The sequence below is a fragment of the Acipenser ruthenus genome, chromosome 15 (genome assembly GCF_902713425.1).
Source record: "Acipenser ruthenus chromosome 15, fAciRut3.2 maternal haplotype, whole genome shotgun sequence".
Classification (NCBI taxonomy): Eukaryota; Metazoa; Chordata; class Actinopteri; order Acipenseriformes; family Acipenseridae; genus Acipenser; species Acipenser ruthenus.
In genome coordinates, this window is record NC_081203.1 from 5,700,431 (window position 1) to 5,724,270 (window position 23,840).

Here is a 23,840-nt window from a genome sequence, read left to right on the forward strand (position 1 = left end):
TGGCTTGTAATGCAAACTGCACTCTGATGCTTTTATTGGCTCACAAAGGATTCTGTGATGTCCAGACAATGTTAGCGATAGGCAGTTTATTTGTACTGGGGTTCTCTGTGTTGTTCTGAACTCAAGCTATACATGTACAAGAAGTTGCTCTCATTTTCAGGGAACCAGATGCTATCAGCTGGAATTATTCTAAGCTTTATCCCAGTGGTGTGCGAGTAATTGAGACTGATTGACTGATCTGTCAATGTGTTTTAAGACAACATTTACTACCGTAGCTTTGTATCCTAATAAAACAAGGATTAGGGATTCATCAGTGTATTACCCTGAAGAATTGCCATTAAGGTCATTTGGGAAGGGCATTGTCGTCCTTTGTAAAATAAATGTTCTTTAATAAACTCATAAATCGTCTGTGTTCAGATTAGAAAAATGGGTGCAAGTAAGGTGAAATGTATTCATTTTTGTCATGCAATATTGGTCTCCTCCAGCAGGAGTCGCCGTGGGGGCGGGGGGGCGGTATGTAGTTATCTCAGGATCTTAATTCTGTATATCAGCTGCTGCAAATCTGTGCGCTGTTACAAAACTCTGAAATAATGAGATCTAATCTCACCCAGGAGAAGGAAGTAATTATAGGCGGAGGGGTGAAGCAAATGTCTTGCTCACCAAAGCCTTTCATGATAATTATAAAAAGAGAAGAAAAATGCTTCACTTGAAATATTTGAAGGCGTTCCAAGTGTTTGTTACTGTTGAACACAGCGTATAATTAGCACTCTAGAGACATCTAGTGGCTCATTTTTTACATTTTTTTTTTTTTTTTTAAATTCTGCCCCGCAAAGACATGGCGACCATGTAAGGAAGTGACATTCAGGAAGTCAATGTGAACCAAGTACCCGGACAAGATTTAAAGTAAAGTAAAGTGCGGTTAGGGAGCGTTTATTTCAGTCTAGCGTATTCATTATTTTCATTAAACTAGAATGTGAAACTGCTTTCTGGACACGACCGTTGAAAATCTTAGCTAACGTTATTTATGTTACCTTCGACAAACTACCGTAGCAACCAACATCAGCACTACTAGTGTAGTGCAAATCTAGGTAAGTAAGTCGAACTAACACCGGTATGTTAAAAACATAATGTATGTATGTATGTTCCTTTATGCCAATTAGCTATATATATAAACTTTTGTAACTATGTATAAACAAAACGATTAACAAAACAACATTTTAAAAAATGTCCCTAAAGGTTTCGTAAATCTGTATTTAACTAGCCATACACAGTAAGGTGAGGTCGGTCTTGTGTTCAGAACGGTACACGGTATACTGCAGCTATTTTGTAATTTGGTATTCAGTTTTTTTTTGTTGTCTTTCTCACAGTTAAGAAAACTCCGAAATTGCAATGAGACTCCACCAGCGCCCAGCATTGTATATCGCATTCGCCTTGTTTTGCGTGTCGACGGGGAATGCCATTGAACCCATCAGTACCAGCATTGCAGTTGGGATGGCTGCAGCCCTTACTGGGTTACTTGCCATTTACCCAAACATGCTGTGTAGTATTCACGAGTGCTGCCAGGAGGAATGGATCGCCATGAACAGCACAGGTAAGGTGGCCGATTTTTAATTCATTTTGCTGCCTGTAGTATAACAGCTGTAGTGTGTAATTTATGTACAGCAGGAACTAACCTGTGTTGGGTCTACAGTGACCAGATCTCCCTACAGCTATAATTGGGGAAACAAACTGGACTGTCAATAAGACCTGCATTCTGCTACAGTATAGAGTACAATGCAATGTCGTGGAGCAAGGTACTACAGGACAATTGTGTAATAATCCACAGTAGTGTGTAGTGTGTGTTGTGTACGTAATTCTGCCTGATTTATGTTGGAAACATAGTTACAGTGGCAGACAAAAGTATCGGCACCCTGCACTTAATGTAATTCAAGAAAAACATGTTAAATACAAACATTTAGTGAACATTAGTCACTAATTATGACAGACCAAAATATACAATTGCTGGTAGTTTAACATACAGCAATTTCAAATTGACCTGAACACAGAAGGGTTGTATGCACATAGACCTCAGAGCTGCAAACCACTTTTTAAAGAGAATTCATGAAACAAACTTTGTAAAATTTGCCAAGAAATATTAACAGGAATCTGAAGCATTCTAACAAAATTCTCTGGTCCAATAAGACTAAAATATAGCTTTTCCCCAAAAATGGACCGTAGTATGTTTGGAGAACAAGGGAAAGCCTTCAATGAAGAAAAGCGTGTAGCTACAGTTAAACATGGAGGTGGTTTGATCATGATGTGGGGGTGTTTTAACAGTTCAGGGATAGGAGACATTCATGTGATTGAAGACCAAATGAATGCAGCCATGTATCAAAGCATTCTACAAACTACATGGCAGGCAGTTTGTCTTCCAACACAACAATGACCCAAAGTATATGGCTAAGTCAAGTGGAATTCTTGAAGAAAACAAAGATAAGTTCTGGAATGTCCTTCGCAGTGTGCCAATACTTTTGTCTGCGACCATTCATGTAAAGTAATGTTATGGGAGTCACATGAAAATACAAGCAGTTTGTGAGGGATGCTTACTTCAGTATATGTTAATGATTGTCTATATGGAGTTTACCTACATACACTATTGTGTAAGACATCTGGGTCTGGGATTGATTAGCACAAACTCTGAAAAATACTATTGAGAAATCAGTTCTTCTGTTAATTATTTGCACATCTGTTTAAATCGTATAGAGCTTGTTTCAACTCTAGCCAATAATGTTTATCTTTTAAAACGGTTTTCTCAAATTTGATGTAACCTTGCATTGACATTTGATAGACCCCCCCCCCCCCCCAAAAAAAAAAGTTATACAGTAGAATTAAAACCAGTTATTGCTTCCTGTTATCTTATCATTTCTTGTGCTAAGCAAGCAAATAACCAACTATTTTCAAGTTATAAATTATTATTTATTTCTTAGCAGACGCCCTGATCCAGGGCGACTTACAATTGTTACAAGATATCACATTATTTTTACATACAATTACCCATTTATACAGTTGGGTTTTTACTGAAGCAATCTAGGTAAAGTACCTTGCTCAAGGATACAGCAGCAGTGTCCCCAACCGGGGATTGAACTCACGATCCTCTGGTCAAAAGTCCAGAGCCCTAACCACTACTCCACACTGCTGCCCTAAATACAGTATATGTGCTTGTTGTTGATGTAAGAATTACTACATTCGTATTTAGTTCATTTTGGGGACATAAACAAAGATTAGATTAATTACTTTACTGTGGCAGCAACAGGCTTTTTACAAGCCTTTTGACAAAAAAAGGAAGTCGTCAAGGGTAGGTGGAGCTAGCAAGGGATAGTAGAAGTACAAATATTATTAGGTGGCGTACAAAATCATAAATACCAAAGCTTTTTTTTTTTATTTATTTATTGTTTAAGGCTAACCATGCAGTTCGGAGCTAACAATTAAACCGGAGTGTATAACAATTTGAGTGGAGAAAAATGTGGTGGTTGTATTATATAATTAGACGTATTTGTTCCAACAAAGGTTATGTATTTATAAATTACCAGAACAGGTCTGATCATAAGGTCCTAAAAATACAACACAATGCCGCTTAAAAAAAAAAAAAAAAAAAAAAAATATATATATATATATATATATATATATATATATATATATATATATATATATATATATATTACACACACACACACACACCTACCTTTTAAAAATTATACAATGTGACTACGTTATCCGAGTAAAAGCGCAATTGAGTCTGGTGCCTTAGTTTTGTTACAATGCTAGCGTAATACGGATGTGAGGTTTTACCGTTTCTTCCTTGTACTGGTGTTATTTAAGCCTGCTTTTAAAAACCACAAACGCCTCACTTTAAAAACAGTACGATGAGAGTAATGCGCCTGCTAACCCCTTTGTGTTTGCTGTCGTGTGTGCAAATTGCCAATGCATTTGAGCCATTTACTACCACCGTTTTACTCGGGGTAGGTGCTGGGCTATTCCCGCTCGGCCGAAAAATTGTTCATTATTTTATAGAAAATTGCGACGACAACTGGATAGCATTTAATAGCACGGGTAAGTTATTTTTATTTTATTTTTTCATTCGGCTTTTGGTGGTGAGGTGTATAACTACGAGCTGTAATTGTTAAATAGGGAAGCGTGCGATGGACACGCGTCCCGTCCAGGGTGTCGTCTGTATGCCGGGTTAGGCTCCGGCTCACCGCGACCTGGAGTAAGCGGTTAAAATGGACAGAGACGTACACGACGTTTATTGTTATTGATCGATTTATTTAAATGGCTTTATCTGCCTGTGTTTCAGCAAATGTTTACATTTTACCAAAGCTACACACTGTGTATGATACCATTTAAGATCAGTAGTCTTTATTTGGAAAGTAGATATGAACGCTACTGCAATAAGTTACTTATGTTACATTCTTTGCAATGTTTCTTTTGTGCAGTATTTTTTTTGCTCATTAACAGACTCCTCTCACTTTGAGGGGGTAAACAGTCAGTCTACATGTTCCACGTGGAGTGATACTTCAACATTGCTTGCAGGTTTCAGATGGAAATGTTTGCAAATTAACAATGTATACAGCTAAGGCCAAAAGTGTTGTATTACATTGAATTTTCGGACTGAGACCAATATATGTGTGTATATAATATAATGTGTGTGTATTTGCATCCTGAGCCATTCGAAAAAAGTCATAATACTGTGATAGTGACGTCAAAATGGCATATACGTCAAGATTATTATACATGGCCTTTGACCCATATTTGACTCACCCCGACCACTTTCAAACAAAATGTCTCAAGTCACTCGATAACACCCACAGTTCAGGGTGTTTAGAAACACCTTTTCCTTAAAAATACTTTATTTTTTGCAGTTCAATATCTACACAGTTTAATTCACTGTTCCTGAATTATCCAAAATAATTAGATTTAAGATTATTTAATATTGACTTAATTTACGTTATTAGTATTCATTAAATTCACTTGCAATTTGAACCTTAACACCCGTATGTTATTTAACATCATGTAATCAAATAAACTACAAAATGATATTGCAGAAGTCTACTGGAAGCCATAATAATAATACAGTATTTCATGTTAGATTTCAAAATGTCACATTTTTTATTTGTCAGTTTTTCGTTCAGTATATGGAAGACTATAAAGCGTTATGCAATTCAGTATGTTAACGTAACTATTCAGTGGGTTTCATTCAACTTTCTGAAGCAAAATGAATGCAAAACTTTTGGCCATAGCTATATGTAGGTAAAAGGCATTCTGTCATTGGGAAATTATCATAGTTAAAGACGAGCATAGACTACCAGCATTAGGGTGTAAGGGAAGGCATGCAGTCATCCAGTTAATTTCAAAACGAATTGTGTTCAATCTCAAGTGAAAGTGTGCCTGAGTGCATGGGTCAGTGAGTGCATCTGTTGTAATTGAGTGGCATAATACTGTATCTGTTTGCTTTCTTTTGATTTCAATGAAATTCAGTTACTGCTAGTACGTATTGTAACTGATAGTAACCGTCTGTGACCCACCATGAATTTATTACCTGGAAGGTACTACACGCCCTGTCAATTGCTGGGTAAAACTGTAGATTTTGTTTTTATGCTATTATAAATGCTGTGGATGTAGGAGATTATTTTAATCCAGAATGTTACTGACATCTCTTCAATGCTGTTTTTTTTCAGGGTTAAAGGAGACCCTAGAAGGGAAGCTGTTTGGGCAGCACCTGGCTACCCAGGTTATCCTGAAAGCAGTGACCGGCTTTGTCAACAACAAAAAGCCCAAGAAGCCTCTGGTCCTGTCCCTCCATGGCTGGACAGGAACAGGCAAGAACTTGGTCAGCCAGATGATAGCTGAACACCTCTACAGGAAAGGCATGAAGAGTGGCTTTGTGCACCAGTTTGTCTCCACTGCTCACTTTCCCCACGCTGACCACATTGACTCCTACAAGGTAAATACAACCCGAGTAAGCTGGAGAGGCATAGCTTTTTGTAATGAGATGAGGTGTTTATGGCCCAAGTCTAAATGTGCTTTTTTTTTTTCTTCCTTTGTAGGACCAGCTGCAGCAGTGGGTGCGAGGGAACGTGTCCAGCTGTGCGCGATCCCTGTTTATATTTGATGAAATGGACAAAATGCACCCGGGCCTTATTGACAGTATCAAACCGTTCTTGGATTATTATGAGACCATGGATGGGGTGTCCTACCGGCAAGCCATTTTCATATTCCTCAGGTAATCGGGCCATCTCCTCCTCTTTGATCCACAGATATCAGGGTCTCTTTAAATCAGCAATTCACCTACCTGTCACATTTTCAGTAAAACCTGTAGGGTGGAACAGCATGTGTAAAGCTAAGATTTTCTATGTCTTGCAAAGAAAGCATGATGTGGGGCTTTAATAGGTGGGGGCTAACATGAAGGATATGGATTCTCTGTTATAAAGGAAATTAATGACTAGTTTCTACACCAATGTTTTTTGGCGGTCTTTGCAGAACACTGATTGTAATGTCATGTTAACTGTGCTCAGATGCATGCTCATTTTTCCTTCAGTCTGTTTCCAGTTTTGTGAACCTGCAAATACATACAAATATGCATATTCTGTAGATCTGTTGATTGATTTTTTTTTTTTAAATCCAACAGCAATGCAGGTGGAGAGAAGATTACCAAAGTGGCTCTGGATTTCTGGAATGAAGGCAAGAAAAGGGAAGAAATCCAGCTGAAAGACCTGGAGACAGCCGTGTCACTGGAAGTCTTTAACAACAAGAAAAGTATGCCACTCACTTTACCACTATACCCACTTCTATTCGTATCGGCGTGCAGAGGCAGTAAAGGCCTAGAGTCACTATATAATATGCAAAGGTGTTTGATACTTTGGAACATGAAACTTCACTTCTCATGTGATTAAGCCACTGATGGCTTCAGATTTTATGACACACTCCACAATTGTTGCATACATTTTGATTACAAAAATAAATATCATAATGGCTTATTAGTGGTTACATGCCTCCCCCTTGTGGCTATGCTAGTCTATTCAGGTATTTGGAGGGAACTTATTTTATTTTAGTATCCTAGAGATCTCAACTGGTACCGTTAGGCAGGTGAATTTTGTAAAATGCATGTCCAAAATAAATCCAAATATTCTACAATAATTACTGCAGCGGAATGTGTAAATTAATTTGGAAGCCAAGTTCTACATGGTGATAGTGGCAAACTCTATTGTACCACCTGCAGTGTTTAGTTGGATCACATACGTCGAGCAATGATCCAGCGCCATTTTGACTCAGACTAGAGCCATCAAAGACAAAGACACCGCAGAGACAGGGAATGAATAAAGAAACAGTTGCAGGATGCTTCATGCTCACATTCAGCCACTGACTTAAGCAACGTTGTTAGTGACATGCTTTTGTAACATGGCTTTAAATGTTTATTTTGCTTTTTTTAAATACATGTTCATGCTTTTTTACGCCACTATGAAATTTAAGACGGAAATAGCTGAGACCGTGAAATTCAAGATTTAAATGTTATGACCATGCAATTTACAAAAATGGACCGTGGATTTGGTAGGGCCCGAGATATTAAGACTGAAATCAGTCCGTAGTCTGAACGCTCCTCTTGTGAGTCTAGTCTTGTATTCATACTTTCTCTAATCTCTGCTGTTTTCAGGTGGGTTCTGGCACACCAGTCTAATTGACAAGAACCTGGTGGATTTCTTCGTCCCTTTCCTGCCTCTGGAGATCAAACACGTCCGAATGTGTGTGAAGGAAGAGCTGAAGTCCCGCAACAAGAAGCTAGACGAGGATATAGTCAATGCTGTGGTTGAAGAAATGACCTACTTCCCCAAAGAAGAGAAGATATTTTCAGACAAAGGCTGCAAAACCGTGGAGAAGAAGCTAGATTATCACTTGTAGTGTTTACAAATAAATGGAGGGAAGGACTCTTAATTTAAACTGGGTTGGCAGTGTAGCCTTGTGATTACCAGGAGGTCCTGGGTTCAACTCTGCCAATGACTCTGTATGCCTTGAGAAAGTCCAATTAAATCACCCTACTGTAAAATCTTGATAGAAACAGGACTGCATTTTTAAATGAGACGTTGCATCTTTGGTGCACTATCTGGGACAATTAAATTCAAAATGAATATGAAGGATACGAATCAACCAGCCAGCAGTATTCATTTGATACAATGATGTGTCCTGGATCAATATAATATTGTATTAAATGATGAATGTCTTTAATGATTAATTATGTGCAGAAATTTGGGTTAGGCTTTATGATTTAAAAAAAAAAATAATAATCTATACAGATGTACATTTTCTATTTTCCTGATCAGGGACTAATGAATGAGCACAGCAGAGATCTATCACGGAGAGCTCAGTTTGCATTGTAAAACAATTCATTTTTGCATTACAGCAACAAGAAGTGTCTTATAAACTTGAGTTTAAAAACAACCACTCAAATTGTCAACTTCTATTTGTACACTAACATTTTTTACTACTGAATTGCCGCATGTAAAATAGTCATTTAAGGTTTCAATAAAAAAATACCATTTTAGTTTAGAGGCTGTATAAACATATCAGTATTTAGTAACTAGAAACGGTAGAGGTTACCTGCACAGTGTCTTTGAATCGGCACAGCTTCCAATGTACTTCTATTGGCTGCATCTGGTATAGTAATGTTAGCAATGTTATCCTCTTGTGAGATGGAAGTGGAGGGTGCTAGATTGTAAAATGACACACTCTGATTTCATTTATAACACCCTGTTACAAAGTTTTATAAGTCTTAATGTTGCTGCCTTGTACATTGTAAACAGAAATTTACTCTGACAGCCAAGAAAAAGCTGATGTATTTTGTAAAAATATATAATTGTTTTAAAAAACAATTTTCTACTGTGTCATGTTTCATCTTTACTTGAAGGCAAGTATTTTTTTTTTAGTTGATTTTCAAATATTGAACATGTATATGTCAGGTCGGTATAATACCACTGGTGTGCAAAGCTCGCCTGTTAATTTTGTGATCTATCTATTTTGTTACATTTAGACTTGTCCTTGCTAGGTATTATAAAGGTTTCTGTAAGCTAGTTGACCAGCACTTGTACTAACCGAATCTCAATGATAGTGATTGGCAAATAGATGCCACTTGTTCATTTACTGAGCAATAATACATGAAAAAAGGCAAACACTTATAAGTGAACAACATATATATTTTTATATATTTTATTTTGTTTGCAAATAAATGCAGTCATTAACAATGCAATGTATGAAAAGCAGAGGGAACTATAACATTTGAATAACCAGGCGTCTGCGTTTGTGATGGCAGAATTTAGAAGAGTAAAGAACAGAGCGAGGCAATGTGAACATTTTGTTTTTTTAAATCAAGACTCCTCTATGATACAGAAATTCATGCAGTGAGTGTATTATACAATAGGAATATATATATATATATATATATATATATATCACAATAATGACACCTACTGTACTGTTTGATAGTACAAGGTTTTACTTACACTATAGGTGAAAGATACATTACAAGTCAAGGTGTACTGTACACAGTGGTAAAAGTTAAATACACACATTCAGAGCACACATCTTTCAAAGTGGCTGTAATATAATCAGCAACTAGTGCAGTTCAACCTTAGCTATTAGTTTTAGTGCAGTGGAACTGTAACTACATGCTTAGTTATTTTGTACTCATTGAACTGCTAATTAATTAACTACATTTGAACTGTAGTTATGTTGCTGTGTTCTTGTAGAATAACATGCTGGTGTATTTTCAAAAGTAAAAAAAAAAAAAAGGTTTAGAAAGGGAATTCAATGGAACTTGTACTATTCTCCTTTTCCTAGAATATTTCGATTTCCTATGCTGGAATCATTTTAGAACAGTCCTCATTGTTGTGATTTATTCACAACAAATCTTATAGGGAGGTGAAACCAAGAAGCTAAATGAAGTAGTTTTGCAATGTACTTGGCTAGCTCAATGATACTTTTTACCTTTCCATGTTTGACTACTTCCTGTACTTGCAGTAAGTAACCACTAGGTTATCTAGACATTGCAGTAATCTCAGCAGAGGGCACATAGAGCAATTCGTTTGAAAATACACTTGCATGAATTTCTGTTTCATGGAGAAGGGCTGAAAGGAGGACAACACACATGATGGTGCTGTAGGTTTTTGAGAAATTTCTTCCATCTTAACCATAGTATGGCAGATCTGTTATGCTCAAGTTTGGCAAAGGCACCAGAACTGACACCACCGGTAAGATACTAAAAGTTCTTACTAATTTATTATTTACCAGACCAAAACGGACTGCTTGATATTTAGGAGGCTGAACAGTGCAGACCTTCCCAGCCTTTCTCCTCAACCTCCCCTATCATAAAGTAGGCATTTACGTGCACTAGTAAAATAACAAATGCTGGAAATCTTTTAATTGGCACAGTAAACAACACATGTAAAGTATCCTGTAAATTATGATGGATATTCTCAGTGCTTTTGACACACAAGCATTCCAATGAAACACAAACAACAACAGAAAAGTGCAAAAAACATTAAAACATCATGTGGCTGACATAAGCAAAACAAAACAGTTACACTCTTTAAAAATATAACTTTACATCTTTCGTGGGATTTTTTGTTTTGTTTTTCATAGTATCAGGCAAACTTTGAGAGCTTCATCTCACATGCATTTTTAAACAGGATTACCGGCACATCCATCCAGCTATTACAGGTTTTGTTTTGTTTTATTCCACACTACTTCTTGCCTATAATCTGATCAAATATCTCCTTCTGGTAAAAGAAACCTCTAGTCTATTCTGTCTGAAGTTTTTTACTAGTTTTAGAGAGGAACCATCTACAGAAGAACTTAAAGCCAAGGCTAGTGAATGCAAAAAACAGGAATCAGAGAACAAGAATCTGATCACAGCTGATGAACTACTAGAAGTTCTATCACTTTTAAACCTTGTATACAAATATACAGGTCACTTTTACTCTCCCACTCTGTAAGGTGCCAATGCGGTTTTCAGTGACCATCTATACAGTGCTTTATGATTAATCAAGAATGTTTCCACCTCTGAAGTACACCTAAGTTGTTTGTTGTATCAGTAAGCGATTTAACTTAATCTATCAGTAACTTTATTTTAATAAACTACAAAGCTTCATCTTGGCCCCAGATTTAAGTGGCAGTGCAGCTTTGGTTGAGGAACAGAGTAAAGGTGTGGAACATTATTTAAGAAAAACAATCACCATCACATGCCAACACTCGCTCGGACAACTTGCATTTTACACCAGGAGGTGTGCTTTTCCACAAAAAGACTTCGGTGCAACTACACCACCCAGTGGAGGCAAAAGAATATACCATTCTGAGATAGGTCTATTTAAATGGCATTTTACACCAGTAGACTCCCCCGTATAGTGACATTGACTTACATTGGGCCGACAATAATATACTGTCCCCTTCTACGAATTACGACATTTTTTTTCCTGTCTTCATAAAAAAGTGTGATTGAAAAAAAAAAAAAAAAAACAGCAGAAATTGTCAAGTTACTCATGAACTCACACATAGGAAAATATGCTAGCATCTGATAAAACAATTAAAGCTTGTTGCTAATCAAGTGAAATCAATTGCCCAGTTCACTTTGTTACTATTCTGCCTTACACATGACGCTTGGACATCAAAAAATTACACTATCCTGTAAAGCAACAGCAATCGCTAAAGAGCTTACAAAGATACACTGGCGCCACAGCAGTTAAACATTACTAGGTTAAAAAGGAGATTCTGTTTTCCACGCCAAATTAATGAGGAATTAGAATTTGAGGTAATAAAAATATGTATGTAACACTGTTATGAGTTTGGCAGGGACTATTTCTTTTAAAAGGTAATATCTCCTCAATGTATATATCTTATATATATTAAATACACATACTATAGATGAAACCCTGAAACACGTTTCCTCAATAGGTAATAAAATGGTTAAAAAAAAAGGGAGTGCTTTTGAAATTCAAGGTTACAGGTGCTAATGCAAAATAAATCACAAATTAAAATGTAACAAAAATGTACAGGCAACAGTTTAAAAAAAAAAAAAAATCGTGTGGAGTCTGTAACGACCCCTTTCCTGGTAAGGTTGGCACAGGCAGGGTGACAGGGCGAGCATGCAGGCTAAGAAACAAAATGCAAAATTAGGACAAACCAAAAAAAATGCACGGCTGAGAATCTTGGCTTGGGTAAAGGAGAGTGCTGCAGACACCTTAGAATGTACCACAGGGCCAGAAAATACAAGCAAAGCACACTGTCTATTTCTGACAGCTGTAACTGAATAACCTGCTACATGTACAGAGCAAACGAAAGTTAATAACTACACTCAAAATAGCAGACCAGTAAGCTAACGCAGTATACTGTTCTAAGATGGCTATATTTATTTCTTTTTAAGGGTAGACACTGAAATTATGCAATTAGTTAATCCAGGGTAGTCTTTCTGTAAAGGTACTTAGTGCTGAATGAATTAATAGCTAATAGCATATTGAACTAGAACTGATTTGAATGAAGTAGTCTACTGATTATATTATATAAACTAATTTCTATATGAAGTTTGATTTACCTGTATACTTGATGGTATGCTTCCTTGTGCAGATTAACAGAACATCTTTCCTACAGTCCATGATTCTTTTATTGATTACTTTCCATTATGACTCAGTTTAAGCTCTCAGAGTGAAAGCTATCCCCAGTTTCTAATGCTTTGCTAATGGGTCTGTTGGGCCCTTTGCATTTCGTTTTTCTAGCACAGCAATCTAAGAATACGTACCCTGTGAATCTGCTATCAAGGTAGGTTAGACTTGGCTTCATAACACAAGTGAAGTAATGTACTAGGGTTCATATTTCTGATCCTGTGGTACACAGTTCTGGTAGACAACACGGTTGGAGGAGATCGCTTTTATCTGGCAGCTTTTGTCATAGCTTCATGCATTAGGAAATTGCCATTGCAGACACAGATATGAACAAGAAGCATGCCCTGGCAAAAACAAAACAACACAAAATAAGCAAGGGGTCAAATTCCTACGCTGTGGTGCCTAAATTGAGTTTGGTTTCGATCTGTTTGGTTTTTTGTTGTATTCTTTTTATTTGTTTTGGGTGTATTTAGATTCAACACGCTCAGGTCTCCTTTATCTTTTGTCTCTGATTTTAGTTTTAGACGGAGGACGGGTTTCTCCAGAAGCAGCTTGCCCTGTGATTCCTGCACCAGCCCCACACAATTAGGAATCTGCAATTTAAAGAAAAAAACAAACAAAAAAAAACAGACAACCACGGTTAGATAGGATGCAAACACACTCTCATACAAGGCTGGGCTCCAAAACTCTCACATTGCCTTTAAAACAGTTGCACTACAATTTGTGACCAGTAGAGGCACTCTTTCCTATGGTGTTCAAATTACAGTTATTCATTCAGTTATATTCATATATATATATATATGTATATATGTATTGCCCAGTCCTTATGTTATGCAGCATTAAAAACAAAACAATAAAAACATGTTTTTGATATTTGACTCTGGTTTAAATCAATTTTATTTCTCTAAATGCACTGCTGAATAAGAAATATTTAAACCAAGTTTAAACATGCTTTGATCAAACTGCATGCCATTATCATACTGGATAAGCAGCTTCATAGAACATTATACCATACCTCACAATGCATCGGCACACCAGGATTCACACAGAACATTACACCATACCTCACAATGCATCGACACACCAGCATGCACATCACACAAGAATATAGTCTTGTGTGCTGGTCAGGAGGCTGTGCTATTCCTGTATTAACCAGACTGTGTCTCAGCAAGCCCAGGAACCACTTCAATGGGAAACAATTCCTTTACAGAGCTGTTTCTATATGGGTTATGCAAATTCTGCTTGAGCTAAAAAGAGTCAGAATTTGCACATTTTTCCAATAATCCTGCTGGGGAGCAGTATGCAGTAAGTTCTTATTTCAAAATACCTCTGATTAGATAATGCCAAACCTATCAGGCTAACACAATGCCACTGTGTTACAATTATATCATATGGACACTGTCTATCTTGTGATTGCAGCTATAGAGCACTCTATTTATGCCTGGTTACTGAGGGAATATACATTTCCATGCAGCCAGCGTAATAAACACCACAATGCTAGACATATTTCTCAGGGTTCCTCTGCTACTGAATTTATCGAATGGTTTTGAATTAAACAGAATGTAAGATCAACCACACTTCTTTTTTTTTAGTGAAGAACCAGATAATGTCTCTATTTGCATTCCAGGTCTTTCATAGCCCCTAGTTCACAATGGCACTGATAGCTGGCTCTATATTTTTGTTAATGGACCAATTAAATGTAAAGTTGTCCAGAAGGTTGTAAAATAGTCTGGAATTAAATACAATTTCAGAGATTTGTATTTTGCAATGAAAAACATTTAAATTCCTTATGAAAAAACTTGTTACGCCTTACGACTGGGGTGTACGTCCTTTTGAATTACATATATATGTTTGTATATATATATATATACAAATACACACACACACATACACACATATATACATACAAACCTACAGCTAAATATGTACCCATGATAAAACATAACAGCATGTGTTGCCTTGTGTAAATGTTTAATATTGTGCATGTAAAATGTTGAACTTTTTTCATATATGACAGTTTTAAGAATGACATGCGCACAGAGAGAACGTGTCGCAAGACCGAACAGCACATGCACTGACAGGTATGCGGTAAAGTTGTTGAAATGTTATCCTTGCTCAAAGCTCTTGTTGTCTTGTTTGCAGAGGGAAAACCAGACAGATTTCAAAACGCAAATCTCAAATCTGGTTTGGAGTTTGACCAGTAAAAGGGAGTTCATTCAAGGCCTTTCATAGTAAAACAGTATTTGCAATAAAATCAACTAACAATTGCACACTATTTAAAATTTTGCATTACAAAATCAAATCACTTTAAAAAATGAAGGTAGCTGAAATTTTTATTTGCTGTTAAAAAAATATTTTCTTTTACGCGCAAGCAAATAACAATAAACTACTGGGAGAAAAAGGATTAATGTTTAGTCCTGCTTTGTACTGATTCATAAAGGTATTTATTTATAACTGACAGACATTGAAAGGTTAATTTAATTCATGTAAAACAGTGGTGGATCTAAGCCTTGATTAATCAATACAATATGGCACTCCCTCCTTATTCAGCTGATTTATTTATTTTACAGTTAAACTGAAAACAAAGGCTTCCTTTAACTGTGAAGGCCTGTTTCTATTTAAAATGAAGAGACTCATATGAAAGTATTAAGCATGTGCTCATTTCTTTGTGTTTCTAAAATAAAATACTGTATCTGTGTACTACCGTTTAGTCATTTATGGCACCACTTCGCTTGAATGATAAAAACAGCTGAACTAGAATTCTGAACATAGGGATTTCCACATTGAGAGTAACTATAAAGGGCTAGTCAAAATGTAAATATTAGACTGTTTTCTGCTCAACAAATACCTTCGGTTCTCCCAAAAAGGCATTCACCCCCCCAGTGGCCAGCACTACAGAGCTGAATGCCTTTATATTTAAAAACGATATTGTAGATAACACTGATGTATACGAAACACAGGAACAGCTTTCAGATCTACTGTAGACCCAAAAGCTTGAGGATCTTCAGAGTGAATCATAAAAACGTACCATAGGAAGATAAATGTCAATGTATCGTTGTAGTTTTCTATATAGACAGTCATGGCAGACAGGAACGCACCGGTCAATGAAGGTGTTGAAGAATGTTTGGATTTAAGGGTTCCTGTGTGTAAATTATGAGCAAAGTGCTGGTTGTGCAGCCCTTCATGAAAATTATCCAGATAAGCCAAAGCCACACGCTGTGGTTAAAAAGCTTTGTGGATATTACCATGTGCCAGGATTGAATAATGTTCTGATTAATGGTCCGTTGCTTTTGAATCACTCTGTACTTTCCATACACCAGTGTACCCCCTGATAATCCCTCAGCTAATTGTTGCCTAGCAGTTCAGCAGCGAGACACAAGCAGGCCCTAGCAGAGCCTGGGGAAAGGTTATTTGTTTTCTCCCATTGCAGATCCCAAACAAGCCTGTGCAATGCACTTTGTGCCGCTCTCCCTGTCCCTCCTGCACTGTAAATCGCCCAGTGATAGCACTTTGGAAGCCCTTTACCTGCTTTCAACATGGATTAAATGTAAGTCATTGCACCTTTGCCATTTTTGTCCAAAAAGACTTCGAGGTACGACGAGGGCACGTATCCCTCCTCATCCTCGTTCCTTCGAACCCGAGTCCAGCCGTCCCCTTTGTCCTCCTCTATTACGTACAGCGTTTCTCCCTCAGTGACTGAGAGGGTTCCTTCATTGTGACCTGATGAGAGGAAAACCAAACACCATGAATAATCACAATATTAAACATGTGCAGTGCTAACATATCCCACTATTCCTGACATTTAAAAACCCAAATATATCTTTTTAACAAATGACCAGCAACTGTCACTGGTAAACTCATAGAAAGGAGTTGTTAAGTATTAGGGATGACTACGTTTTTGTATTTAAAGTCTTGGAGGGCTATATGGCGTGTGACGCTATTAGCAGTGACGCTAGAAAATGCTGCAGCCAGAAGCCAAGGTTTTAAACACTGCTTGAAATGTATTTAGAGACAAAAATGACCATTTTCGTAATCGCTCCTAAAAAGAAATGCAAAGCAAACTAGGTCTGAAATAAAATAACACACTGTACAAGAATACTGTTTCTTTGTTTGTAAGGTCATTTGCATTTTTGTTTGTATTTTGAAAGACTATTCATGGGTTTTTCAAATCTCAGTGCTAATATTTGCATATAAAATATTATAACTGTAACCATAACCAAGCATGGTTAAGCACAAAGAAATATAGAAGTGCAAGGGGAATGACAGTATTTAAGGTGGAAATGTACACTGCACTCTGTACACAGAACACTCAAAGCCTACCGTCGAATGGGTAGAGAGCTTTGCAGTTTCCAATGGTGGGGAGTGGTTCTTCGTCGTCAAACTCGTCATCGAAGTCCGTGGTTGGGACCTTGATCTGGGATTCAGAACTCTGCTCTTCTGTGTAACTGCCATCAGGGCTGCTCAAGGAAGGAACACAGACAGTAACTATAGCAACAGCACTGTGCAAACCAGCGCTGGCAGGTCTCCAGTACTGTCAATCTCATTGCATCTCATTCATTTCTTCCTTTTTGGTCAAGAGCATTCATTTTGGAATATTCAATCACTTCCTGTTGTTGTGTAGGTCAGACCTGCTCCAATGGGCTAACAGCACTCAGACCATTTCCTATTGCAAAGGAAGTGTTTTGGTACCAGGCAGAGAACATTTTTATGCATAGCGTTGTATAGCGTTGCAAGCAAAGAGATTTTCAGTAAAAACAGAAAGGGACAGTGATAATCCTCTGAAGACCAGTAAAAACCTTTATTTTAAAGGCTTACTGACATGAACATTTTTGGGGGGCATGATAGTCTTGCTGTCTATTTGTTCCCTACAAAAATATGCAGCAGTATTAAAATCTACATTTCCTAATATTTCATTGCCTACCATAATAGGATATTATATTAGCACTGCCATGGCTATACTATACATTCCCCATAGTTTGTCATGGTTGGTAATGTGCTTTACTATTGCTCTCTGAGCTTCACAGTGCTTTCCCTTACTTTCACTAGGCCTGATTGCACTTTACTCTGCTCTTGCTCCCAGTTACTAGTCCTGCGGATGCTGGTTTCAATGGGACTCTTTGCTATCTGTCTATACTGTACCTCTCCCGGTCCTGTGCGCAGTTGTTGTTGACGGGGGTGCTGTTCTGAGTCTCATACAATGCACTCTGTTGCCGGGGAGGCTCACTCTTCACAGGCAGCCTTCCTTCTACCTCAGCAAGCCACCCCTGGAGAACAAAGGGGTACCTCAGAATGGGAACAAAGAGCCCTTTTAAAGACTCAGTTCTGGTCATTAACGACCCACCTCACAATTCTGACTTGGCAGACCGCAATCTGTTCAAAGGAGCCCAGAACCTCTTGAAAACATTGATAACATTTGATAACATTTTTAGTCCAACCAAACAGAAGGCAGAATAAGTAGGTAACCATGGTCTATACTCCAATACCCTCACTAGCCTGGGGAATGTCCATGTTCCATGTTTTCATCACAATTTGAGGTGCAGTTCTCAACATATACCAAAAACGGTAAAGATTACAACTACTATCTATACAAAACAGATACTATATTGTATCAGCTGCAGCCTTAAAACAATGAAACACTTTAAAAACAACACCACCAGTAATTCAGTCTATTTTCCTGGAAGCAAAAACATTTTAGCTTTTTTTCAACATAGTGCTTTTCTGTTGATCAATTACCTCTAATTTGAAATGGTTATTTTCCTGTGATTGGTATGCATTCTTTGGGATCCAGATTCACATCTGTTACATGATGGATCTCAAGCTGAAAGACTCTCAGTTTAGCAATGTTAACAAGTTTATAGAAAACTGTATATATATATATATATATATATATATATATATATATATATATATATATATGGACATATTTACAAACATCCCCCCACCTCCCAACACGTTGGAAAGTCAGCCATAAATTATATTACCACGTTAAAAACTATGTATGGGGTAGAGACTTGAAGTTTGCCATCTGTTAACATGGAGATCAGCACACCCCATGCCCATGCTGTATTTAGATAAAGGCAGGTGGGAGGATGATATAGGATGCAATCATGCTACTAAGAATTATGTCTAAGATGCAAGGGCAATCTGAATTGATCTTGCACAGCTGCTTCTTCAAGTGCCTCCAGATGACACTATCCACACTCTCCCACACCCTGCCCTGTTACAGGCTATCGAATGCACAGCTGCAGAACGTAGCTGTCTCTCTCAACACGATTTCCGAGCTGGGTGTTCAGCTGGACCACCATACAATTTCTGGTTTGTTTTTCTTGCTATGTAGGAGTTCTTTACCTAAGGTAGCCGCACCTCAATTTTTATAATGTTTATAATGTTAAGTGCTTATCTATCTATCTATCTATCTATCTATCTATCTATCTATCTATCGTAACATATTTTATGATGCTACACCTATGGTACAGCACATGGCTATATTTCTCCTCAGGGGGAATCCACTTGCCAAAGACAATCCCCAAGTATATCATGAGAAATAATAAAAAGAGCCAACCTCGAATTTCTGAGACTCGAACTGCAGCTTCTCTATATTCTGCCCGATCTCCGCTAGCCGAGGATCCACGCTGTTGGGATCTCCCATCTGGGGGTTCTTTATGTAGACATCCTTCATTTTTGTTAAAGCATCCCTATTATAGAAGCCAAAGATAAACTAGCGGATTAGCTGGAGAAGTACTGTTGAGGATTAAAACACTATATTCACTTAGAACAACTAGAAAAACAAGAACAACAAGGTGATTTCTCTTGATCTAGCACAGATATTGCAAAATGCTGTGATGTGATTGTAATGAGCCTTGCCTTATGATTACATGTAAAGCATGGTGCCACTATCCTTCTTAGAAGCTTTAAAAAGTAACAAATAACAGAATAAACAACAGCTGTGATAATGATAACTTTTTTGGGATATTGTATGCAGTGTTAGCAGTATATAATTGCACAATTATCATTGTTATTTTTGTTACTTTTTACCCCTGTTTTTCTCCCCAATTTATAATGTCCAATTACGTTCCCTCACTGCAGCAATTCCCACAACAGATCAGTGGGCGTCCGATCCCACCGCCAAGCCAGTTACACCCAAGCACTCGAGAGTGGATGCCAGCGAGCTGCCAGCCTCTGGAGGACAAAGCCCTGCAGATGCCTGCTTGAGCTCACCAGGTGCCTGGCCAGCAGGGTGTGCTGTAGCGCAATGAAGACACGAAACAGCCCTTGCTGCTTTTGCTCCTGAACCCACTGGGGAGTCGGAGCTAATGCAGCGCTCCCTCAGGAAACTCTAGTGCAGACCGGTGACTTCACACAGCCACAACCTGTGCTCCCCTGATGGTTTTAAAATCTTCTTTGTGTGTTATACTGGTCTGCACTTTACAGCGCTTTCATTATCCTTCACTGGTCTCTGCCACGCTCGTACTACTCTAAGCATTTCTACAGGCCAATGCAACACAAAGTAAATAGACAAATAGTATAAAAAAATGGTTACCTCTGGTCCATCTCTTTCTGGATGTCCTTATTAAAGTCATCGATCTTTTGCTGCAGTTTCTTTCTTCGCTGTTCTGGGGGCAAGTGGCTAAAATCTTCCGGCCCAGATCCCTAAGAAAAGAGGCAATGCAACGGCAGGAGAAAAGAAATACAATAAATTAGAACTTGAACATCTAACAGGAATTAAAACACGAACAATCGAACACTGTGTTTAAATGCAGCACCCCCTTTTATAATATAAATAGGTATTGTTTTGCTAAAGCCACCTTTTGTCAATGCTTTATACAGCCTAAGCATTAAACCCCCAGATTTTAAGGTGATAATGCTAATACATCAGCTTAGAAAAACTAACCTTAAATACAGTGCTGTTCACTATGCTTGCCTAAAATTAGCGGCAAAAGAACCACACTTCTAGGTATTTTTCAAGTAATATTCGAAATATACCTTTGTGATGAACTGGGGAATAGCACTGTATTCAATGAGAGATTGAAGATAAGTTAAGTGATTTGCTTTGTGTCCTTTGATATTATACAGTATATTAATGCACGGTGTGTGGTGCAATTTCAAAATTAAACTGACTGTTTAATGATGTGTTTCAGGTCAAGTTACAGGTGGCTATACAAGTCATAGTTATAAAACAAAAACATTTCTATAAGAAGCCTTTGTGAAACTATGTTTCACGAGTGCACCTAAAAACTGTAATAGGCTGCTTCGTAAGATCATTTCTAAGCTGAGTGAAGAGACTCAGAACAGATGGTGTTTTCTGATACGAAGGACGTCTTCTTTTAGACAGATCCAAGCGGATTATATATATATTTTCTTAATGAAACACTCATTCAACAGACAAGCACTGTTTAAAACCAAGGGGATACTGCAGTTTTCACACAGCGGATCTCTGAAAACATTCGGGATTAAACCTTTTCAGTCTCAAGCTTCAGCCCTGAGCATTAGCAGAAATCCTATTAAATGCATTTTTCAAACACTCAGGGGTCATTCGCGTACACACAGTCATTATGCCACGGATGAAGAGACATAGCTGCTTCAGTAAAATGCTCATGATATACAGTCAGGTCCACTGGAGGATGACTGCGTTTTAACCTTGCTTTTACTTATTCTGTCATCATTGCTGTGTTCAGTTCTATATATTGTTTTTTCTTATTGTTGATAGGCTTGACAACACTGAACCACAATGATTTTTGATTCATTACATATGATTTTGTGATATCTAATATTATATATTTAAAAAAAAAGCTTGATTCAAAAGATGCTGTTTGGTAAGATTTTATTTCTGTATGTGCAAAAATTAACAACGTCCTGCAATTTTATTTGGCCAAAAGGTGGTGCTAATAGCACAACAGAAAAGGCTACACTGATAGCCAACCTATACAGAAAGGTGAATGATGTGGAGGCCAATTATAATGCCAACCATCGTGCCAGTTGAACAGTTTCAGTAATGGCACAGCTTTCAGAGCGTGTATTAGAATTATACACAATGATGAAGCAGGCATAATGTGAAGCTAATAAAGGTGAGGAAAGGCATTTTAAAATCGAATGATTTTATTTTAAGACTCAATTTTGGCAGCATTTCCACCCTCGAATAAAATCCAGATGTATTGGTTTCTGGAACGCTAAGACCTCATCAAAACTGATCCGGTTCGTGATAATTCTTCTATTGCGCTTCTTCACATTTCAGTTTTTTTTTTTTTACTGCTTGGACTGAAAAGGTTTAAATATCCGCAAAACACAACCACCCGCTTATCACTGCGTAATGTCACACTATCACAGCAGCATCATGTAACAGTACAGTCTAGTTTAAAGTGATCTTACCCTCGTTTCTGGGTGTGACACTCCAACACTTACCAGTCATGCATTTAAATGATGTTTTTTCATGAAAGAAATGTGTGTAATACGCGACGCATTGTTCAATAATAATAATTCAAATACACACACATCCCAATTTCTACATAACAGATTGAATAAGGGGTTGGTGCTCACTCGTATATATCTTCCCTCCCTGTTAAAATATACGCAAATCAATGTCCCAGAAATTATTTTTTTGTACTGTTTAGTTTTAACCTGTTTTTTTGTTTTAGCCAATTGCTCAGCTGTTTCTGCAGCCCAGTCAGGCTTCATACACATCTTCAGAGAAGTTTCAGTGGGAGCCTGAATTCTACGGATTCCTGCATTGTAAACATCTATAGTTTCGTTTATAACAGGTCGCGACAGTATTTTCAGTGAAGTGCTCCTTCTCAGAATATCTGGATCATTTTCTAAACTAAATTGTATTTTTAGAAATTACCGACAGATAACTGATTAGTAAACTGTTAATTGTATGTATTTGGTTATTGTATAAATAGTTGTGACAACACATAATTAATCTAAGATACCACGAAACAGTTGAATTAAATCAGAACAATTGCCAGATTTCTGGCAGGTTAAACCAACACAGGGCTCTAAACAGTAACAATGCTTTGTATAGCTGTAATAATATCATACAATTTCAAGATTAGTCTAAGGCCCGGACCAAATCAAAACTTTGACAACCCGCTAATCGCACTTAACAAAACTGTATTTAATAGCGTTTTCTTTTTATGAGTTAAAGAAATAAGATACTTACAAAAAAAGAAAACACTATTAAATATAGTTTTGTTAAGTGCGATTAGCTGGTTGTCAAGGTTTTGATTTGGTCCCAGCCTAAGAGAGCTTGAATCAATATTTTTAATCACTTCCAAATGGTAACAATCTATATCACAGTTTTTTGGGGTTTTTTTCATATTCTCCTTGGGAAACATCTCACACAAAATATTCTGCGTTTTTTTTTCTACTAGGTTTTAGAGCCCTGTTTTAAATTATTTGCAAGTCAATCTACCACTAAAAAAAATTAATCATTTTTTAGTCTTAAAAAAATCAAAAGATTATATAATGCTGATCACCTCGATTAGACTCCACACCTGTGTGTTCAAGGTTATCTGACAGGATAGAGAGACACAGCGGGACAAAGACAACACATTTCGACAATTAATATTCATCTCACAAGAATAAAGACAACAAAAAAAAAACAACAACAAACATTGAATTATTTTGATTATAATCACAGGACTGGCATGCTACTTTTCATGCTTACCAGCTTCAGAGAAAGCTTCACGAACAATTGGTAGAGGAAGAGAATAAAAAAAGGAGAAAGACAAAAAAATCTACATCAGCAGAAAATGAACTTTTGAATTCTTCATATAATATCAAATATAGCTGCATCATAATATGACACACAGAGTAAGAACACACACTGGGAGCAACCCAGTGCTGCACGTTCACCAGATCAAAACCCATTGTTAACCAACAGGTTCATAAATACTGGACCTCGATCTGTAAGGATTATCATAAAGGTTAGCCCAATCAACTTCAAATTGAAACTTTAGTGTCATCTGGTGAACTTCAGCACAAGGACATGGGAGGCACACTTCAAGCGCTATTTCAGACAAAACAGACACCAGCTACCGAGCAAAGACAAGCACATTGAGCCCGGTCAATCTGACAGCTTGAAGAATAGACACTGCACACAGGGGGAGTGCGAATGACAGAGCAGGACACAACTTCTCCTTTCTGCTCAGCATACAGCAGGTTCTA

At 37.4% G+C, this 23,840-nt stretch overlaps 2 protein-coding genes across 32 annotated transcripts in view; one reads left to right on the forward strand and one right to left on the reverse strand.

The window, feature by feature from the left end:
• Positions 1-626: 626 nt before the first annotated feature.
• Positions 627-8,900, forward strand: LOC117396770 (torsin-1A-like). 2 transcript variants are annotated; one of them, XM_033994953.3, is made up of 6 exons: positions 627-1,088; positions 1,368-1,591; positions 5,715-5,980; positions 6,084-6,259; positions 6,665-6,792; positions 7,688-8,900. In XM_033994953.3, the coding sequence occupies exons 2-6, from the start codon at positions 1,390-1,392 to the stop codon at positions 7,930-7,932; spliced, it is 1,017 nt and encodes a 338-aa protein (XP_033850844.3). In that variant the 5' UTR covers positions 627-1,088; positions 1,368-1,389; the 3' UTR covers positions 7,933-8,900. The 2 variants fall into 2 exon arrangements, with proteins under 2 accessions (XP_033850844.3, XP_033850845.3); XM_033994954.3 differs by lacking the exons at positions 627-1,088; positions 1,368-1,591 and adding an exon at positions 3,797-4,089.
• Positions 8,901-9,218: 318 nt separating this feature from the next.
• The window catches only part of LOC117962555 (formin-binding protein 1-like), a 103,847-nt gene continuing 89,225 nt past the window's right edge, over positions 9,219-23,840 (reverse strand). For 11 of the 30 annotated variants that reach the window (XM_058987007.1, XM_058987008.1, XM_058987012.1 and 8 more), the window contains 7 exons: positions 23,341-23,355; positions 23,150-23,185; positions 20,218-20,327; positions 19,240-19,372; positions 17,817-17,941; positions 16,998-17,137; positions 13,277-16,397 (listed from right to left, as the gene is read on the reverse strand). In XM_058987007.1, coding sequence (XP_058842990.1) covers positions 16,219-16,397; positions 16,998-17,137; positions 17,817-17,941; positions 19,240-19,372; positions 20,218-20,327; positions 23,150-23,185; positions 23,341-23,355 — 738 coding nt within the window. In that variant the 3' untranslated portion in view covers positions 13,277-16,218. The other 19 variants (XM_058987017.1, XM_058987025.1, XM_058987021.1 and 16 more) reach the window with 7 other exon arrangements.